Source organism: Phalacrocorax aristotelis, chromosome 22, assembly GCF_949628215.1.
Source record: "Phalacrocorax aristotelis chromosome 22, bGulAri2.1, whole genome shotgun sequence".
Classification (NCBI taxonomy): Eukaryota; Metazoa; Chordata; class Aves; order Suliformes; family Phalacrocoracidae; genus Phalacrocorax; species Phalacrocorax aristotelis.
In genome coordinates this window covers 3468963-3490535 of record NC_134297.1, presented here as the reverse complement: position 1 = coordinate 3490535, position 21573 = coordinate 3468963, and the positions used below count along the sequence as shown (strand labels likewise).

Below are 21573 nucleotides of genomic sequence, written 5' to 3'. Positions count from 1 at the left end.
CCCACCATTGATAGCACTCAAAATCAAATCAATAATTAACTTATTTTCACATTCAGTTTCACATGACAGTGTCCTGAAGGCAATAAATGAGGAAACATCACTGTAACCACACTTTAAGTACAAAAAAATCAGACTACGTGTTCATATCTTGAGTGGATTAATAAAATTCTGTGGAGAAAAAAGTAAATCTTAAAAATCCTTTTTCACCCTCACGCGTATTATAATTCCCCAAACTCATTGGTATAGCCTCAAGCCAAGAGTACGATAAAGCAGCTAACCATGTGCTGTAGTTAACGAGGTTTAGGATTAGAAACGAAAGCAGTTAAAAATTACCAGTCTCAGAAAAAAAGGAATTGCAAGAAAAGCTAAGATGATCAACTCTTCAGCAGGTGGCACTATTCTCTCTGCTGCATCGCGGCTGAGTTACAAATGTGCCTTTTGGATAACAGGGAAGGGTAAAGTCCGAACTTCTCAAGGTCACAGACACACCATGGTAGAAGTGATTGCCTGAAACAGTTCTGCCAGGTATGTTTTGATTGTCCAGGAGCTTCTCTAGTAAAGAGATCATTTACCTTCTTCTCTTCTACAGATCCTAAATAGTTTTATTCAATAAAATAGGAAATTTAATTTCCCTAGCAGTGCACAACAAATAGAGCAGGGGTTCATTCTAAAAACCTGACTCACTACAGAGAATGGAAATGTGAACTGCATCGCTGGTAATACAGTGTAGCTTTTCCCTGATCAGACTGTGTGGGACATGGCAAGGGAGGAGACTTGTTAACTAGAGCCTCCCTGGAGGCAAGAGGCCACAATGGGAAAATGCAGTTTAATATAGTGATTTGAAATGAATCATTCAATAAACAAAAACAATCTCCTTGGGGTTTTGAGAATGTCCCAATGTTTCATTTCATTTGGGAAGCTTTATTTCTATAAAATATTTTCAGAAACGCTGCTCCACAAAATAAATAAGACCATCAGCTTTTATAAAGAAAATTTCTCCTAGGATGAAATTTTGAACTGCACTTAGTTCTAGTTATTACAGCGATCTTCATACCAAATGCCACATTCGCAGCATTCTTTAGCTTCTTCCACTAACCTGGTAACAGAAGTCATGTAAAGTCAGAGCAAAAACTATATTGTTTGAGGTTAGTGCAGTGTATAGTGTCTTGGTAAAACAGCTAACAACAATGGCACTGAATACCGTTCATAAAACAAGGTTCAGTAACCTTTCTAGAAAAAAAGAACCACGTATTTTAACCATGATAAATAGGACTATCTGCTCCCATGGCAACAACACATTCAACCCCTGTGGTCAAGTGGAAGCCACAGCCGTTTCTGGCTATTGTAAGGGTAGTGATGAGGGACTCCCAAGAGTCCTTTCAAGAGTCTGGAAAAATGGTGGCCACAATATGAAGACACAAGGCTGACAAGAACTACAAGAAACAAAACAGAACAAGTAAGTTCAATTTAAAAACGTCTTAACAGGGGTAAAATCTGGGGTTGCAAACCAAAAACCTGTCTAAAAACCTGTTCCAAAGCTGGAGAGAATATGTGAGGATATGTATATGGTCTAGTCTAATATTTGGGCCAGAACTGATCATTACTAAATAAAAACAAAGATATCATTGGAGAGCAACTAAGTCATGGGGAAAAGAGAAGAGTAACTGATATCTCACCTACCACCCTGAAAGCTAATTTCAATCTTCAGTTAATTTTAGAAACAAGAATTCTACTTCGCGAAAAAGGTATCAGGTATTGTGGGAGACTATGGCACTAATTAGTAAATTACAGCATATCTGAAACTACACTCAAACTCTCTCCTGTTGAATACACAGATATGAGATGGTTGGATTTATGGAAGAAAACACCGCACTCTAAGTTTCACTCACTATAAATCAACTTCTGTGTATCAGAATAATTTCCCTACCTAGCCACTCTGCCAATCCCAGTCACTCATATACCTCATGATAATCTGGTCTCTTGCTCCTGAATTAAGAATTTCTCAAGGTAAGAACACACACATACACAAAAGCCACACCTCCTTTTCCCATTGTCATTCAAGACTTCTTTATTATTCACTTTCCATGGCTAGCCAAAGAGCCAGCTAACATCTAGTCACCAGCAAGCAAAATATCAGTACAGTATTTCTACTTGTAGGTTTTTAAATAGTTTGGTCCCATACAAGGCAAACAGCAGACCACAGAACTTGGGAAAAGCAGAGGCTAGAGACAAAAGGCAGGGCAAGGTACAACACAGCAAAGGCCACTGGAAAGGAAGGATGAGTGGAAACTGCTCCCATAGATACTGGACACGGATAGAGCATCTGCAGGAAGCTTTGGGGGAAGTAAAGGCTTACGTTAGGAAGTCATGTTTCTGTCTGCCACACATGAAAAACCAGGACACTGTACAGACTGAGGGAAAAGTGTAAACACAGATACATTCCATCAAGCATACCAAATGTTTCCTGTAATTGACCTACAATAGTTTGACAGCACCTCCAGTATATTATGGGTAAGCAACATTAGGCAAAAATTAGTGCAGGTTCAAGACATAGCAATCTAGTCCACCTGACTGTGCTGTCACTAACCAGCATGTACCTGGCAAGGGGAAGAACTAGTCAAGGCTTCAAACACAAGCTCATCAGAAGTATCTTCCCAAAATATATGCTTTTCAAGAAGGCTGCTTCCCTGTTCATTCTCTCTGAGCATGGGAGGAAGATGTACAAGCTGCAGCAAAACAGGTCTTCCTTAGACAGGTTTCCAGCTCTACCAAAGCAAATCAAGGCACTCTCAAAGCCTGTTTAGTTTCTGAGGAACATTCTCACGCCCTGAGGAACGTGACTGTCATATTACTTTTCTTTCTTCTTTTTTTTTTTTTTTTTTTTTTTTTTTTAGGAAAAGCATGTGATTCAAAATTCCAAGGAAAATTAAGAGATCTCATTTTCAAAGAAGGAACAGATTACACCTCCCTAAACTGCATCAGCTTTTGCCAACATGCCTACATTGGTTTAGGAGGAACTCCTCAGGGTTCGTGGTTTTTGGCTTTTGGGGGTTTTTCATTTTATTTTTTAATGTTCCTTATAGCCAGAGCTATGACAGCATCATTTGGTATTACACAGGTGGTTTAAGAAGTTGTATCACAGCAATTAACATGTGGCAGTTTTACTCTAGTGGAATAATAAAGCTGATACTGGAAGAGTCATTGCATCTCTCCCAAAGCCCACAGCAGGTTATGCAGCACGCAATATTCTCTACAGAGAAAAATCAGAAAATATCACAGACTGTTCTAAATATCAAAGGAAAAAAAAAAAGGAAAGGACAGGAAAATAAAGGCAACCCATGGCTGGAGTCAAGAGAGCTGGACATGCACACTTAGAACATGAAATACAGCAGCACTGGCCAGATTCAGCCTAGGTCCAAAGGTCTTAAGAAGCTGGCAGGACCCAAAAGACCACCCACCAACTTGAAAATGCATTACTTTTTAGTTTCTGAGTGCAAATCTCTTTAGAGATTGGAAATTCAACAAGTCATTAACATAAAGGTAGGATGGAGAGAGTGCCACAGCCCGAAGACTGAAATATCTGATGTAATCTGAAGGAGGATGAGCAAACAGGCTATGTTTGCTAGACATTCTTTCCAACAGCCCCCATCGTGGTATACTGACAACAAAATGGTGTGTGGGGCTACTCCTATCCCAAACTGTTTTATGACAATTTGTTCCAGTCTACAAGACCACAACACAGTAGTAATACACAACAATAAAGGACTGCCACGGAGCTTACTCCCTTTTCAGAATGAAGAACAGTGAAGTTCATATTCTTATATTTTTTTAAATTATTTACAGATACATTCTTCCACTTCTGTGAAACATGGAAAGGAACTGACATGAGACCCTCTACAAATAATGCAAAAAATAAGATGAATTGCTGGCTCAATCAGATTGATCTCCACAGTTAGAGCAAGACAGACTTTTCTACAACCACAAAATCTCTTCTGGAGTCCAGCACGAGCTGCGTCCTCATACAATGCCAAAAATCCTCAGTTGCACAGGATCTCCAAGAAGGGCAGCCCCAGCAAGTTTTCCCAACTATCAACAGATAACAGGAGAATCCAGGTGACAGCCTATGCTTGCCAGGTATGGGTTAGTTTCCAGCCACTACAAAAACTACAAGCTGATACACTGAAGCAACATTTAAACCCAGTTTCCCACTCCCTGCTGCAGAGCCAACCATGCGGATCATGTAAAGGATGAAAACCTCAGGTGCACAGACAGAAAGCACGGAGCAGACTGCAAAGGTGCAAGGCCGCAGCAGCTGCTTTAGCTTACCATACGTCTCCGATCTACTCTCCTCCGAACTAGACTTTGTCTTCTTGGAGGAGCTATCTGCACAAGAGCAGGAGAAAAGGAGAGAGAGATATAGAAAATATGGAGACCAAACATGAGAAAAAAAACTTTATGAAAAACACAGACGGATTTATTAGGTTAAATCGTGCAAAACACAAACAAGATGTGAACAAAACGTAGGTGAAACACTTGGAATAAGGAGTGAATAATACAAACATGGAGACACAAGTAACACCACAAAGAATCTATTACAGAATCTAAGTCACAACAAGAGAAGTTCTCTGCAATGAACTACAGAGAGTATTCTGGATAAAAACAGTCCAAGCACAGAAACTCTGGTGACATTTATCTCCAGAGTAAGTAACTGACATATGCATAGTAGTTCAGCATTCTGAATTCACCCCTTAAAAAGAAAGCAATTTTATGAAGGCTACAGTACAGAGTTCATCTATCAGACCAGATCATAGGCATCGTAACAGTAGTGCCAGGTAACAGCTCTCAAAATTGGAATGACTGTCATCAAATTAAGATGAGAGGATTCCTGAAGTCTGCTTCCAAAGAAAACAAATTCCTTCTATGAAACAGGTTCATAGCCTGAGACCTCCCCCTGACTTACCCTAACCTAAAATAATCTTATGTTACCTATTCCCAAGGCCAAAGGAAAATAAAGACAAGCACTAATTCAGGTTTTCTCCCTTACAAGATTTTTTTTTTTTAAACAGACAATAAAAGCCCATTTTAATTTATTTTGTGCACACTAGGAAGGAGTCATACAGAAAGCATTAATGAACTGGACAGTTTATAAACATCAGCTTCAAACGCCTTGTGCAAAAACACATTCTACAAGCTCTACCACCTTTACATTCAACTCTCATCTCTTCCACAAGCCCCAGGGGAAAGACTGGACTAAACAGCAGAATGCACAGACATGAAAAATGCACACTGCGTGGGGCCAGGAGGCTCAGACAAGAGCCTGTCATGCATTTCATGAACATACACAGTAGTCACTGGGTTAGTGTTTCAGAGAGAGAATGAAGATCCCCTGCATCCGTCCTAATTTCCAAGGCAGCACTGGACAGGCTGACCAAATTGACCCAGATTTAACCTTTAGGAAGATTAAAAAATAGGATAGCATATCCTTTAAAAATAAATGTTTATCTTAAAATGTATCATGTTGGAAAGGACAAATTCACTTTAAAATTGACAGAGATGGATCAAATCCACCAAGGCTCAAAAAAATCCACAACAAGGAATACCAGCCCTAGTCAAGCCTACAGTATCTCCAATTTCACACTTTGACTAAAACAGCCAAAAGAACTACTCACAACTACAGTATTTGCTTACAGAAATTTCAGTCTGACTTTTCTGAAAGAAGAAGTAGTTATAATTATTCCTTGATACCACTAATCTAGGTTTATTCTTGCACAGGTTAACAGCTGCTTTGTAGATGAGCACGTTTAAAAGGAAGCCCGTATTCATTTAATGCCCACATGCTTGAAAAAAGGTTTGCAGTCACAGAAACACAACTCTGAAAACCGCATTTGTTGGCACTTTCAGATCATTTTTATTCTGATCCCCAGCACTTTTCAAACTGAAGTCTAGAATTTCAGCTGTGAAGTTTTAGGACTTTACCTGTCGGATCAAAGTCGTGCGTACTACTGCAGCGTTCAACCTTCTGTTTCTTGTCAGCTGGAGACTCTCTGCTCAGAATGCTGCCGTGTCTGTGTCAAACCAAAGCAGAGGGATCCTGACTACCGTACCACAGAAGCATTGCCTAACTGCTAAGAGTCTTGGGAATAACCTTAGCTAGGTCTGTTTGCTAACAAGTAATTTAGATAAAAATATCCACATTAAGTTCACCGAAAACAATTTATTCCCAGGCTGAATTCAGTTGGAAAAAATGAGCTCTCTCAGCATCTTTGGGAGTGCATCCAAGGCTCTAGAAACAGTCTTGTTAACCTTTGAAATTAGTACCAGCAAGTGCATTCTCTTTATCATTCAACACCAGGCCATATGTTATTTTAAAATCAAGATAAATGTAAGTTACATAAAACTGAAAACACTCCTGAAATCTTAACTCTACCTCCTCTCCCAGCAAACCTTAAATATCTGTGCATGCAAAAATTAGAGACTTAGAATACCCGCCCAAAGGAAGTGCCTGTACATCATACACGAACATAGTGTCACTTTCTCAGGTAAGACAAGCCACCAGCGTACATAACAGAAATGCAGATGGTAACACTATGCCATGCACTTTAAGTACACCACCAACAGTATTTTTGGCACCTTGTCCCAATTAATTATTAATTTCCTCACATCTGTAACGGGTATTGCTATCTGTGGTTGTATTTTTTTTCCTTTTAAAAATGCATTCCTCCATCAAAAATGCTATATCATTATTTGCAATACAGATAAACATTCAAACTTCAGTAACTCACCTTGTAGGTTTTTTGAGAGGAAACCTAAAAAGAAAAAAGAACATAAGTTTAATGGACTTTTTTGTTTCTCAATATTATGTTTGATATCAACACTAACGCTTAAATACAAACAGTTATTTTACAATTCTGTAAAGCTTCACAAGAAAACAGGTCTTTTTTGGTATTCTACTTCAGCCAATTATTAGTCCATTTAGAGTTGATTCAACTAGGTAAAGAATTATCAATATGCTTAATGTTTCAAACAGAACTAAGAACAGAAGCAGAATCTGTGCTCTCAAATCCAGCATCTAGACGACCTTTCTTTCTTAGTATGCTCATGGATCATCTTCCTCTCATAACAACTAGTTCCATACAATAAAAATTAATGGAGCTTGATTTTTTTATCCTGCTGATGGTCTGAGTACCTGGTACGTAATGAAGGTCCAAACTCTAAATGAAAAAATCTCCTATAGCTGAGACATTCCAGTTATCTCTCTCCTATGTGGGTGCTGTGGTATCTAGTAATACATGACACACGCTGACATCTCCTAACAAGATCTCTAACTACTTTCATGAAACTGTATGAACTTGCCATCTTTGAGACGAGCACAACAGAATAAAGTTAAGTTGAAATTATATTAAGTATTCCAAATATTATTACTGGGACATACAGGTAAAACAGGCAATACAAACCCGCAGTTAAAGGGAAGAAGTAGCGTATACGCATTTTTTAAGTAAGGAAAAAATGTGGGACTTACAAAACCAGGATTTTTTTTTCCTTGAATTACCACAGAAAAATGACAGAGCAAGGTGTATGCCATCTAACTTAAGGTACCCACTTCTACCTTCATAAAGCAGAACTAATTTTTTCTCAGATTTTTTCAGAAGTTTAGCTCCATTCCTACTTGTTAAATGTCTTTACATCCTTTGGCTGGAAAGCAATACAAACATCTAGAGCTGTGTGTATATGTGTAAGAAAATAATAGATAACAAGTCACTTTTTCTTCTAAATTAAGACATCTACAATTATTATATCTGATAATTTCCCCCATATACATAATATTTAACCTTAGTGCATTTAGTTTCTCCTATTTATTTCAGGTTTTCCAAGAAGTAATGGGGCAAGAGTTAAAAGGAGGCAGGGAAGAGACTCAAGTAAAAAGAAATCTAATACCACAAAAGTTAACAGTTCATTAAATGACAACTTTTTTTTTCTTTTCTTTTTTTTTTAAAGTTAGCTTAGTTTAAACAGGCCTATTTAGTAAACATCCACAGTTCCATGATAACTCTGCATTAGAAAAAGACGTCAGTGCAGGATAGTTCCAAGGACACCACCTCCAAATTCAGACTCAGCTAGGCTGAGCGATGGCCCTATGCAACCAAACTGGTCCAATGCACAAAATCAAACCATCCTCCGAAAGCATTTCAGAGCATTACAACAACAGAGTCCTTAAGCACTGCCAAGACGACCGCCCAAAATGCACACCTCGTGTTTTAAGCTCCTTTCTCGAAAGGATGTGCACCTTGCCACCTATTCTCTTTTCCTCAATAACTATACGTAGAGTGGCCCAGCCAGAAATAGCACAGTCTTAGAGTTATAGTAACTCCCTCCCCATTACCTGAAAAACATAACAGGATACACAGAAGTACTCAACTTAATCCCTCTCTTTGAATAATAGGTATTCCACTAAACGTGTATACACCCAAAACACTGGCCAGCTCACACATGCCAATTCCCTATGCAAGCATGCACTAATATGGCGACTGTGAAACGAACATCTGACGACACATTAGGCAAGTGAAATTAAAATGTTGTCTGCCTGTTACTGAAAATAATTACACGCATCAAGACACTTGCTATCTTTTAGATAACAGCATCAAATTCAGTTGAAATACAACAACGGCTTCAAAATGAAGGGGATAGATAGAGCCTTTGATTGCATAAGCCTTAGGAACCTATGGGTAACGCAGTACAGAAGTTAATTAATTGAAGAAAAAAAAAAAAAAAAAAGAGGTGTACATAGACTCCACAAGAAGTGGTAGTCCTCTTTCCTCCTGCCCCCAAAAGGATTATTTTCATCTCAGAAGTCTGGGAAATGCACTCTCATTCAAATAAGAAACGTGTAGGTAATCAAGCCTCTCATCATTCTGCTCTACCTGCAAAGACAGATCTCTTCAGCATTCAGTCCTCCCATTTACAAATTTTGGCCAGTAAAGACCTACTTTGTGCAAGACAGACAACCTGAATCCCAAAGCAAAGAAAACAAAAGTCATCTCAGGCCAACCTAACCCTGTCTGAACACTGTACGGTAAAGAGATGCAGTAGTGATCAAGTGTTTCATTGAAAAGCAGAAAAGGAGACAAAGGAATTCAGGGAAACACAATCTATTGTCCCTCCAAAGGCAGGAAAAGATACTTAAGATAAAAAATATAGTATAATTTATTCAATGCACTTGAACTTCAGAGCTGCGTAAAAAAATCCCAACACCACTAACAAAGATTTTAATGAAGCGTTTCGGTGAAAACCTCTATCCCATAGTGTTTCTTATCAAGCACCCAGAACTTCAGGCTTATACTCCTGTAGCAAAAGAAACCATTTATGAACAAAATAAAATTAGTTCACTGGTACCGTTTTGAATGGTTCAGACCTATTTATTATCTGTTCAAGGATGAAAAGCAAATATTCTATTTTAGAGGTGTAGAAAGTTGCATAAAACCTTTCTACTTATTACATACATAGACCACTGACATGAATTATTGAGAAAGAGAACTCTAATATTTTTGTACATAAAACAGCACTGAAAACATCAGATTTTTTTTTTCCTGTGCATTGACATTAACGGTAAGCACAGAAGTCTCTCTGAGCAAGAGCCAAAATCCCAGTCTCCTAGTCTGAGGCCCCAGCTGCACTGATAGTCGTACGTGCAGCACTTCAGTACAAATGGCCAGGGCTCGCAAGGAGCCGGCCAGCTCCAAGGAATCCCCAGCGCCCCGATGCTGACACCCACGGAAAGAGACTCCCGAGCCCAGGCCTGGGATGGCACGAGCGCAGCACTCGCTCCCCTTGGGCTCCGTCCCGCGGCACCCACGGGCACACTGCCGCGGAGCACGGCTGCAGAGCACGCCGGGAGCAGCGCCCGGAAGCTCCGGAGCCCCTTGGCCCCCCGCCAGTTTCCTGCGCTTCTTTCTTCTCTGAAGTGGGCAGGGAGGGGGAGACATGGTGGGGAAGCGGGGCAGGCACCAGGTCACCATCACAGCAAAGCCTCTCAGGCACACACAGCATGTTCACCAGAGGCAGTGAGGCTGAGGGAGCTCCAGGCCTTCTCTTGCACTAGCTTTACTTCAGAGGTATTCCACAAAACCAGTAGAGTAGGAAGGGAGTGGGCTTTGTCCAGCTAGGCTGGACATGAAGCTCCCCAGCCCCGCACAGAAAAACCTCGTCTCCCAGTCCTGAAATCATTCCAGGCCACTGAGTTATGAAATCACAGAAATTAGCTCAGCCGACTGTTCCATCTCTAAGACTACAACTATGATTTAATGTCCTTCCTAGCCAGACTGGGGGGGGCGGGGCACTTGGCATAAAAGTTTCTCCCCTTTTCCCAGTTTCCTACCTAAATAGTACCTGGCATTTCTTGATTTGCTGAAGACATTCTTCAGTCCCCAAACACTATGTCACTTGTATGCTACAGCAGAAAGGAGACTATAAGTGGATAAATGGAGTATTATCAAAGAACACAGAAGAGCTCCTATGAGTTTATCCAACAACCTTTTGTATTTCACCACAACTTATCTTCGCTTTGAAATAGTATTAAATTTGAAAGTAGTACTGAAACTCCCCTCACTGTGTTATAGCCTCCAGCACTATATATAACATATAAAATGTACTTCACCTACTACTGTAAACACCATGCAAGCTGAAGGCACAGCAGGGTGCGGTTAACAGCTGAAGACTTAATTCCAAATCTAGCTGGCAAGTTTAGGCTACACGATAAAACCCTGTAGACATTTTGTCTGATAACTGATGAACATCAGCATATTTTCAAACAAGTTGTTCCACTCTCCCAAATACCAGGAACAATTAAAAGCCAAGTCACATTTTGTTTTTAAAATACTGGGTCAAATAATTTAAGTAATTTAAATGCATCAAATTACTAAAAGTATGTCTTGTTAGTCATGCTGCATTAGGAAAATCTATTTACCATAAAGCCAAGTGAGGAAAAATACACCTACAACTGGTAACGCTGTGGATTAAAAATTATACTTCTCCAAGTTAGCTCACACATGCATGCACCACTCAGTACTGGACCAGTGCCTAACAACTACCTTGAAGCCAAGACAGAAAAAGAAAGTTTTAAGACCTCATGTGTCAAAACACACCAGAGTGAGGAAGGATTCCCAGCTTCTAACAGTACAAAGCATTCCATTCTAGCCGGGGAGGTTGAAAATATAGCTGACCATAAATAGCACAGCATTCAGATAACCATCCTGGGGTTTTTTTCTCCCATACTAAAATATTACCAGAATTCAAGTAACTACTATCTCAAAAACTGATCAAAGACAAAAATATTTAGATTCAGACAAGGGCCCCAACCTTGGAAATATTTATTCATGTGCCTAACTTGAGTTCCATTTGCTTCAACAGGACTACTCACACGCCTGAAACTAAGCTTGTGTGTGTTTGCACGATGCAAGTATAAATTACTACAAGTTGTGCCGAGATGAGTAAGAAATATTGTGAAACCCATACAAAAGAGAACAGCCAAAAACTGCTTGCTTGACGGAACTAATCTTTAATTAGGAGATGAACAGTTGCAATAGAAGCTTCTTCATTGCTTTATTAGTTTCATTTAACCAAGACGTCGCTTGTTACGGACAAACCCTCTTACAGAATTCTAAATTTGAAAGAAAAACAGCAAAAACACCCGACCACCCCAAACTCAGGAGAGATGAGAAATACTACAGGTTCACTTGATCATCTTTTTCACACATTTAGAAAGAGAACAGGAAAACCAAAGGTTAACTCAAAGTTTGATCTGCCCCCTCCCCCCTCCCCATAACACCCCCAAACCATGGCTATTTAAAGTGGCATCATCCTACTTCAGGAGGTTTTCACCAAGTAATTAGTCAATGAGAGGCCTTTTGCCAGCACCACCTCCACGGATTTTGGTGACAAAACGAGTTGTGTAACTGGCAGCTACACTTCTGGAAGGCTGAGCTGGACTGTACTCTCCTCTTGTTCACGCACACCCAAACAGATCCTAGAACTGGAAGAACTGAAGTTGGGTGACTGTTAGAAATCACTGAAGAACTTCATTACTATTTTGAGTGCATCTAGTGCATGCAACTCCTTCGGTACCTATTAAGCCTCATTTTCAACACCCTGATTGGACCTTTACTGACAGTAGTCAGAAAAGGCTACTTAAACCTACTAGGTTTAGACAGAAAATGTAAGTGCCTTGGAAGTACACTAAGTATGGATGTCTTAAATGCCATTCTGCAGATATTTCCCAGATTTTCATCTTGAAAGAGATGGGAAGAAACAAACAAAAAAGTACATTTGTTTTTCCAGTTTGCAGATGCAGATATCTACCAGGGCAGTTTTCTGCTTGGCTTAAAAGCCCTGAGAAAGGTATTACAGGAGAGCGCTGACATGACCTGAACAAAAGCAATACCAATGTGGCCTTAATATAGAGCTAAAGGCAGTCTTCTGTCACAACAAAAAAGGGGTAGACATGTTCTGTATAGGACAGTGGGTGAGTAAAAGGAACTGATGAGATAGCAAATGACAGGCGGATAGAGAGAAACACAGATGCAGCGAGTGGGCAACTATTAGCAACCAAGAAAAAACGCAGACAGAAGTCTGTCATTTTACTGTACTGCCCACAAACTACAGCTGCAACCACATCAGCTTGTCCATTGTCTGTTGACAACACTGAACACATGAAGTCTAAGTGGGTTAATGCTAAGGTAAATAAAGAGCAGTTTTGTGCAGCATCATCTTTTCCCCATATCAAAGTACATAAGCTCAGGAAACCACGGAGTTTTCTTCCTCAAAAAAACCCCACTGCATACTGATGATAACAGATTGCAATGCAAGGCGCAGAGAAACAGCCAGGTTGAGGAAGGGACCCAAACAGCATGGATTCCTAGGAGCTGCCAGAGCCTACAGACACATCGTATGAACTTCTAGCAAGTGCACAAGGAGGCGAAACTGAGCTAGGCAATGAAAGTTTCCATGTTATTTTCATAGGAGTCCAAGGCAGCAACCACAGCTGACACAATGACTCATGGAAGAATCGTGCATGGCATTATTAGCTTTAGAGTACCGGCAGCTTTGTGAACAGGCCTTCTGAGAAGGATCATAGGAAGTTTAGTGAAGTGACTGAAAAGCTTATATAGCTAATATCTTCTTGTGTCTACTCCACACCATTCTCTACCTTCTGAACATTCCCAGCAACTTCAGTGTTGGGTTTGCCCTAATATGGCATCAGAGAATACCTCCTATGCAGTCAATGTTATATTGCTTTTCTGGCCCACCAGTGTTTCTATACGTAACTAGAATATGCCATTCAATTTTCCTTTTAGGTTAGAAAATGCGGAGTAGCCAATATAGCCCATCAACATACTTCTTGATTAATCAATATAAGTATCAATGCAAGGGACCAGCACTATGGCAACTGAAAGTGCCGAGTTAAGCACTTAACACAAACTAGCTTAAGATAAATTTGACAAATATCAAGGAAAAAAATTGTGCCTTTTCACAAGCCTGGAAGCGAGCAGGTTTCTGATGGTCTTTCATAAGAGAAGGTCAGGACTCCAAGAGGAAGGTATTTCTACAGGAAAAGAGTATTCCACTGGTGCTAGTGAGCCCACCTTTCCATGACAGGGATGGTTCCTCTTCAAGCTTGAAAAAAAAAAAAAAAATCCATACCCCTATATACTGTTCTTTCTGGCAGTTAACCAGAGATTTAGTCTGGGTGAGGGTTTTGTCAAGAGGGGTGAAGGCAAGGCAGCAGCATGAGAAGGGAGCAGGAGAAGAGGAAAAAAAATCAGTTTGAAAAGATGAAAGAAAAACAGAATGCAAAGATAAGCCTTCTTCATAAAACGGATTAAAAGAACATGGAGATTTTGCCTCCGCACAAGAAGGTGCATGGAATTTGCTGATGATACAGATAGTATGTCCATCCAAATGAACATTGCTCCCTCTGGGAAATACTCCTTTGCAGATAGACGTGACCAGCTCTAAAGGGAGCTTGCAACCATGTCTGTTAAAGAGACAAAATAAAAAAATATAAAAAAGAAATAATGACAAGCAGGGTACTTTGAATATACTACAGCCAACTGTAGTTCTTTCCTTAGCACCCTTTCACTGTAAAACTTTCAGATAGGAAGAGTTTATATTTCTCTAGGAACAGTAACATTTGGAAAGGGTAGGAGAAGAGCATCTCTGGAGAAGTTTCATCCACAGTTCAGTCATTCAGTCCCAGCCCAAGCAAGTGCTTCAGCTATTTTCCATGACACAAGCACTTGGATTTTTCCAAGAGCTGATGTCAGGGCTTTTCATGGAGAAAGAACCGCATTTACAGGGCAGGCAAGGAAGGAGGGCTTCCCCAGCAGCTATTCTCAATGTGGCCTTTGTGCTGCTCTGCTGCTGAAGCCAGGACCCTGCAAGAACTCTTAGTCCCTGCAGAAACTCTACAAAGGGGAGGGGACAGAGACATTTTCAGCAGCCAGTACTGTACTTCCACTCCTGACTGACTTCCAAGGCTCAGAAGCATCAGCTCTCCATCTACAGGGCCTGAAGTTACAGCCTTTTAAGACAAGGACACCTATTGTTTAATATCTCTACAATGGGGTAGACGCAGACAAACAAACTAAAACTGGGGACGGGGCACAGGGGAAGAGAACATAAACTCTGTTCAGAAACTGATGAAGAACAGAGGTTGCCAAATCACAGGTGATTTCCTACTAGTTTCCTAACCTGACTTGTTACAAGTTACTAAATCCATCAGCTTCCACCTTTGGGAAAGAAAAACTGACATCTTTGAAAAGGAAAAAAAATTAATTAAACACCAGAAATACTGAAAAATGCCAAGTATTTTTCTAAAAAGACCTTCGGAAAATGCTATCATAACAAATATTTAAGCAAAACTCCAGTGCACTGTAGAGAAGAAATATCCATGATTTGTTCATTTGTCACAAGCTTTTACTGCATGACCCACTTAACAGAATTGACCAGGTACAGGAAAAAGGTCAAGTGTTGTGTTTTCAGAAATTATGACCCAGTTTTCTTGCTTATTTGTTTATTTTTAAGTAGGCTATAAACAAATTTTCCCAGGCATAGAGAGCTCAAGCTTCCCGAAAGCAAGGAAAAGCAGCTGAAACATGCACGGTTTGGCCATACTAGAGGAGATCCAAAATAATCTTTTTCTCCACATTTTCATATCATCTTGGCAAACTGAGCTTCAGCTTTTTGGTGGCGGGGGGGAAGAGTGCAGAACATGTGTGTTCTGATGCTTTTTGCCAGCTTTCTTTTGTGAAAATAATTTTAAATCCCTTTGCCCATAGACGACTACTCTATGAAAGAATCAAATAAAGCAACAAGGTTTCTTGCACAGACAGGGCGTGGCACTCAAAATTAACCTGCCTCCCTACACTGGAGCTAATTACGGGGAAATGAAATGTTTGCTTTGCTTGCCAGTAATTGCAATACAGAACGGGCTCAATGGAAGCAGCCCTACTCTCCGCCTCCCTACCACCACTCCTCCTACACGGCGTCTGGAAAAGCTTTCTAGTTAGATGCACACAAAAATCAAAGCAAGAGACAAAGGAACAAGAGCGCCACACCAGACAATTTTATTTTCCTAAACCAACCATAGAAACCTAAAGCCACCAACTGCCACAGGATCTGCTTTTACGTGGTGCACACGTAAGGGCTTGGAGATCACTCATGTTGCCCCAGCGTGTCAAGCAGTTTTTGCATTTCATTAGGCACACAGCCTAGCTCCTTATTAATGCCATACCTAGCTTGTGGTTGTTATGAACAAGCAATAAGACTAGCGTGGAAACAGTTCTTAAAAACAGCAAAAGACAGCAATTAGAAAGGGAGGAGAAAAAACACAGCGCACGTAATACAACTGGAAATGTAGCTTTCAAAATACCGTAACACTAACTCCAATTATCCAGCTTTAAGTTTTGCAAATATATGGACAAGGTTCAGAGCCACATTTGAATACTTGGCCCAGAGTTCATGTTTCTGGTGAGTGAGTGAGTAGTTGCCTGGCACAGAAACACCACACCTCTATACTAATGAATGTGGCTCAGGTGCTAGATACCAGTCAGAAAGTATCCACATTTAGACATATTTACTATTCCTCCAACATGTCCTTCAAAAGATGTTTTAAAGAACCAACAAGGCTAAGTTATTGTTCTGCTCCTCAGCATTATGAACTCATGTCTGACTTAATATTTTACCAGAGATTTACCTTGATACAGATGTTACTACAATTTGAAAACATTAGAAGTACGTAGCTCAGCAACACCTTCACCAATGGATTTATATATTTAAAAGATATACCAGTTTGTCTGACCTACTGTAAAATGCAACACTTCATTAAGTTACTCCTAAATAAGATCAGCATGACTAAAATACTTAGCTCCAAGAAAGGCACCTTGTCTTAATTTAAATTTTCCTCCAAGTCTCTTGTTAGCTTATTTTAACGGTTAACGCGTGTTTACCAGTCTAGTAATATAATACCAACACTTCAAACCCAAGACTTGCCTGCTCACTAGAACTAGGAATTCATCAGTTCCAAACTAAACAGACACTCAACAAAAAGGCATTTTCAACCCTGCCTTTCCTTCTCCCAACCAGTCATGAGCCTTTGGTCAAACTACACCCATTCTGCATGGGATGTGCAGAAAACATCCACCCTAACAACCTTTGCAAAGCTTCTAAATATTTGCCAGCTGCAATGAATTAATTTATAGCTAATATGTCTTAAACGACCCAAAGGCAAAGTGCTCCCAGTGGCCTAATTTACACCACAGAAAAAGCGGATACACAATATTACTAACGAAAGCTGTAGCACAGAGGACCAAGAAATCATTACCATACTGTTGCTTAACCTGAAGAGTGCATTATTAGCTCTTAATCCTTCACAGCTTCCAATCTAGCTAATTCTGCTGGTGAAGTCTCACTCATGTAGATGCAAACACCAAGGGCAACAGAAATCTAAACTATTTTAAACTAAATTAAAAAATATGCAACTAACTGAACATTTCACCTTACTTGCTTCAACACCTCCCCAGAGGGTTTCTATCCTAGCGTTAACTCATATTCTAAAAGCATCTATGAAAGTTTCTCAACCATATATCTTAGTTTGTCAGAATTTGCAAAAAAGAAAGTATGTGCTGTAAAATGAACTATATAGAGATTAGCAACGCTACACACTAAAGTTAAAGCTACCTTATTTATTTACATGGCCTAAGAAAAATAGACTTCTGCAATATGCACACCTATTATTTCTCCCCTGAAATGCAGGTCTCACCTATAAAATGCAAGACAAAAGATGCACATAGCATACATTGCATGAAAAGTGAAAAATTTACACCAGCATTCTCGGCATGCTTTGCTCCTTCACATTTCTTCTTCCCCTTCATCTAAACTACAGGACAAATCCAGAAAGACCAACTGTAAAGGACTGGAGCTGAACACAGGATTAGTATTTCACAGCAACATCAAGCCCTGTTTTTCCTACTATAAAATGGAAGAGAAATTTAAAAAAAAGAGTAGTGAAGCCATGGCACTTGTAAAATGGCTCAAGATCCTGAGAACAGCATGTGAGTCAAATACATTGCTATTAATAGGCCTCCGAATATGTTTGTATTAGTATTTTCCTCTTGGGTCTCTTAAAGAAAAATACAACAAAGAAAAAAACATTTACTCAGGAAACTACCAGCTGCTAAGAGGTGATGGCAACAAAATTCCTTAGCAGATATGGGTGCGGTATAGAGGCGACCAAGCTATCAAAAATACCAATACCAGTTTTAAGTTGTTTCCCCACCCGCTTCAGTTACACCAGTTCTTGATACCTCCTCCTCATACAGGCACAATGCTGAGAACTGCCAACTCTCACTGACTTCAGTGAGAACAGAGCAGAGCTTGCAGTAACTTGCAGATTGTCGCTCAGTATTTTAGACAGTTACCTCTTCACATCAGAGCCACCTACAGTGCTGCCTTCCTGGAAAATGAGCATCTGGTCACAAAGGGAAGTAACCATTTTATAGTGTATCCACTGAACAAAAAAAGCTTTTTACATATATACATACATATATATGTATGTGTGTATATGTATGTGTATATATGTAAAAACCAAATCCCCCCAGCAGTGATTAGCATCTCACAGCCCTTCTACATGAAATCCTCATACCCATACATTAGCAGAAGCTATTGCAAATGGAGTGAAGTCTCTCAATGCCATTGTTTCTATCCTCTACTGATGCAATTTGCTTAATTTTTAGAACATTTTACAATGAAATAAAAAAAAAAAGGAAAAGACCAGGAAACATTGTATTCAGAAAAAAAAAACAAACCAACACCCAAACCACTCAAACAAGGTTTCTTCAACATAAATAGCTAATTTCACATCAACATGCATAAAATATCAGGTTATCAAAAAAAAAAAAAATCACATTCACTTGGACTGGAAAAGCTGGTGAGAAGATTCTGCTAACATGCTGGTATGCAATTCAGCACTGGGAAATGGAATGAAGGTAGTACTGCCAGCACCTACATCTAAGGCATCTTTCCTAGCTGTCAAAACCTTTGTTCTTGAGCTGAGACACTGAGGCACAGATTTACACAGCAGGCATATTTAGTTGGCCATTTTCACAATGAGAATACAGAAGAATAACTAAGGTTCACATAGCAGCTATTAAAAGAAAAAAAAAGCAAACCCAAACCCTACAGGAAAAATACCTTCCTTTCCATCCCACCTCCCCCTCCCCCCCCTTTTTCCAATAGGTATTAAAGGAAAAATTCTTTCTGTCTTCTGCATTCAAGGAAGCTATTTTCTCATCTTTCAGTATATTCATGTATCACAGAATAGGAACAAAGACTCTCAGACGTTACCTGTTTCACAAGGCAAAGTCAGCTGAACAGGGAGATCCCAAAGGCCCATTTCCAGGGGGAGTACACTGAGACCTAGTCCTTTCCAAGGAGCACAGCTACCCCTCTTGGAAGCTTTCTCAGTTTTTTATGCTTATCCGATATCCTTGAGAGGCATCTGCCTGATTGTTTCACTGACCACTTGAGGGAAGGGAAGAAACTCCACCTCTTCTCTCCCACCTCCTCCCAACCACCATCAGCTGCGGCCCTACACTACACTGCTAATGGATACACAGAGAACAGCATCCACCTACATCCTACAGAGACTGCATGCAACAAGAAAGCAGAAGAAAGCTAGGATTTTAATTTAGCATTTCCAGCTGTCCTGAGGGACACAACAATATATACCTAAATAGGTATTTATGTACATACAATGCATGCACACAGAATGTATTTATTTATGTACATATGCACTTATATGTTTATATATTCTCTATATATGCCCGCATATTATTAAATCAGATCACTGATCAAAAACTGCATCACATGAGGCCCATAACAAAAGCTTGGCACAGGGCAACGAGATTTTTCCTTCAATCCACTTTCAGCCTTCTACAGGGTCACACTGTGCCACATAACGTATTTTCTTTTCAGGCATTTTGAAAATACCCGACCACTACAGCACCTGAAGAGCACGCAGTCTCAGAAAAACAGAGCCTCTGTATTGTTTTAGAAGAGAAGAGGGGTGAAAAGAGGGCGAGAATGAAAGCATGCCTCTTTCTGTCATCCACGGAAAGAAACTGGGAGGTCAAAACAGAGGGGCAATGAGTTTACTGCTCTTATAGCTTATATGACTGGTCAAGCCCTAGGGAAGAAGGATTGGAGGGTGAAGGGGCTGTTTTCTTTTTCTGCCCCAATAACCTAATTAAGTTTGTGAGCACTGCTAGCGGGATAGAAATTTCTTCACGCTACACTGTCTGTTTGTGTTTGATTAATGTAAATCTTCCCAGGGCTCTAACCATGCCCCAGGCAGTGTGATGCCTGGCTCTCCATTAACAAGCATCCAAGCTGCCACGTACAGCGGGATGCGAGAAAAAGCAAGATCTCTACTTTAGCCTTTGCCATAAAGCCACCTAACTCAAAATAATTTTTGGTGATTTGATTTGAATTACCATTACTAATTAAATTCTGCTTTTTTTCCCAAATTATGGGGCCTGTTAGAAAGATGAAACTGCAGCAAACCACTAATATATTAATCACTTTCTTTTGCATTTCTTCAGTTCTCATGACTGAATTTTTTAGACTACACTCACCACAACTACCATGTTGCCCAGTCCAATGTGTGCTGGTACCAAATATAATCTCCAAGCCACAACTGCATCAAGGCTACAATTACAGAGCAGACAGGAAGCCAAAGAAATCAGCTCCTACCCCTACATCTATCTGCTCCATGGTTCTAAGCATGCAATAATTTCCCAGCCAGAGCTTGCATTTTCCATGCTTCTATCTTTTCCAGTGGCATGCATTATCATTTCCTAAATAGTAGTAAGCTGTATTTCATTGGTTCATACTTTGAAACATTTGCCCAGCTCCTCATTTTCTAGGAATTTCACAAATCGGTAAAGAAAATGTCAGCTCTCAAAAAGAAAATGGTAACCGGAGGAAAGCAAAAAAAAACCCAGTACATAGCCAGCTGCTCAGATACTCACTGGCTAGCACCCCTTCCTTTCAGAGTCCTAGTATATGACCCCAAAGCAGAGGAAAATAAAATGAACAGTAGTGTTTTTTTAGGCAAATATGAAATCACAAAGGGTTAAGAAAGCAAGGAAAAAGTCACTGCAAATCCCAGAGCAGAGCTTCATATCCAGTTTATTCATGCCTGAGTGAGAATCACGTGCACCAAAACAGCCACCGCTAAGGCATAAAGAGGGTGTCAAAACAGAGATATTTTTAAACCTGGATTACATTTTAAAAATCAAACATTTCCTAATTCTTCTCCCTAATGCTCCGCGTCATTAACTGAAACATGGATGAAACAATGTAAGCAGGCCAATATACCTTACTTTACCAAAACCACATTTTGCTTAAAACGCTGTAGTTTCCCATTTCCTTCATTGCGCAGAGTACGCTTGTACCGACTGCAGGAGCCCAAACAACGCGCTCCAACAAGCAGACCTTGCAATGGCTGGTCAGAACCAGATCTCCTCCCCTCCACAGAGCTTCCCATTCCCTAGCTGCGTGCCTCAGTTTACCCTTCAATGAAACTGCATATTACCACAAGTTTAAGATTTTTAAGTTGCTTTACAGTCGTAAGAAATACGTACAACATTGTGGAGTATTACTTAGCATATCCTTGTAACTGAAATTACCCTGAGCAGAGTGCTTTTTGAAATTTGCATGTAAAACATTTAATATGAAGCCATTCAGGTAGGTGAACAGCTGGAGGAATACAACAGGAGTATGCTTCAAGGCCGTGTTATGCCCTTACCTCATAGGGACATAATCAATCCCCTTAAACATGAAAACTCTCTTATGGCATCAACACTTGGGAAAAGAAATGCGTTTGTGCCGTGAAACAATCTCAAAAGCTTCTTAAATAGATATCACAGCTTTCGCCATTATAACAAAGTTAGAAACACTTTGAAGCATCCAAACAAAATTTCAGTCTATCAGGAAAAGTATCAAGTAGAAAAAGGATTTAAG

At 40.0% G+C, this 21573-nt stretch overlaps 1 protein-coding gene across 4 annotated transcripts in view; it reads right to left on the bottom strand.

Annotated features, from left to right (window-relative positions):
• Nucleotides 1-21573, bottom strand: part of ARHGEF12 (Rho guanine nucleotide exchange factor 12) — an 82585-nt gene that overhangs the window by 40531 nt on the left and 20481 nt on the right. For 3 of the 4 annotated variants that reach the window (XM_075116422.1, XM_075116421.1, XM_075116423.1), the window contains exons 2-3: nucleotides 6783-6806; nucleotides 5977-6065 (exon numbers count right to left, since the gene is read on the bottom strand). Coding sequence is in view for 2 of the 4 variants with exons in the window: in XM_075116421.1 (XP_074972522.1) it covers nucleotides 5977-6065; nucleotides 6783-6806 (113 nt within the window). In the remaining 2 variants the exon portion in view is untranslated. Of the gene's footprint in view, nucleotides 1-4326; nucleotides 4384-5976; nucleotides 6066-6782; nucleotides 6807-21573 lie in introns of all 4 variants that reach the window. The other variant, XM_075116419.1, reaches the window with a different exon arrangement.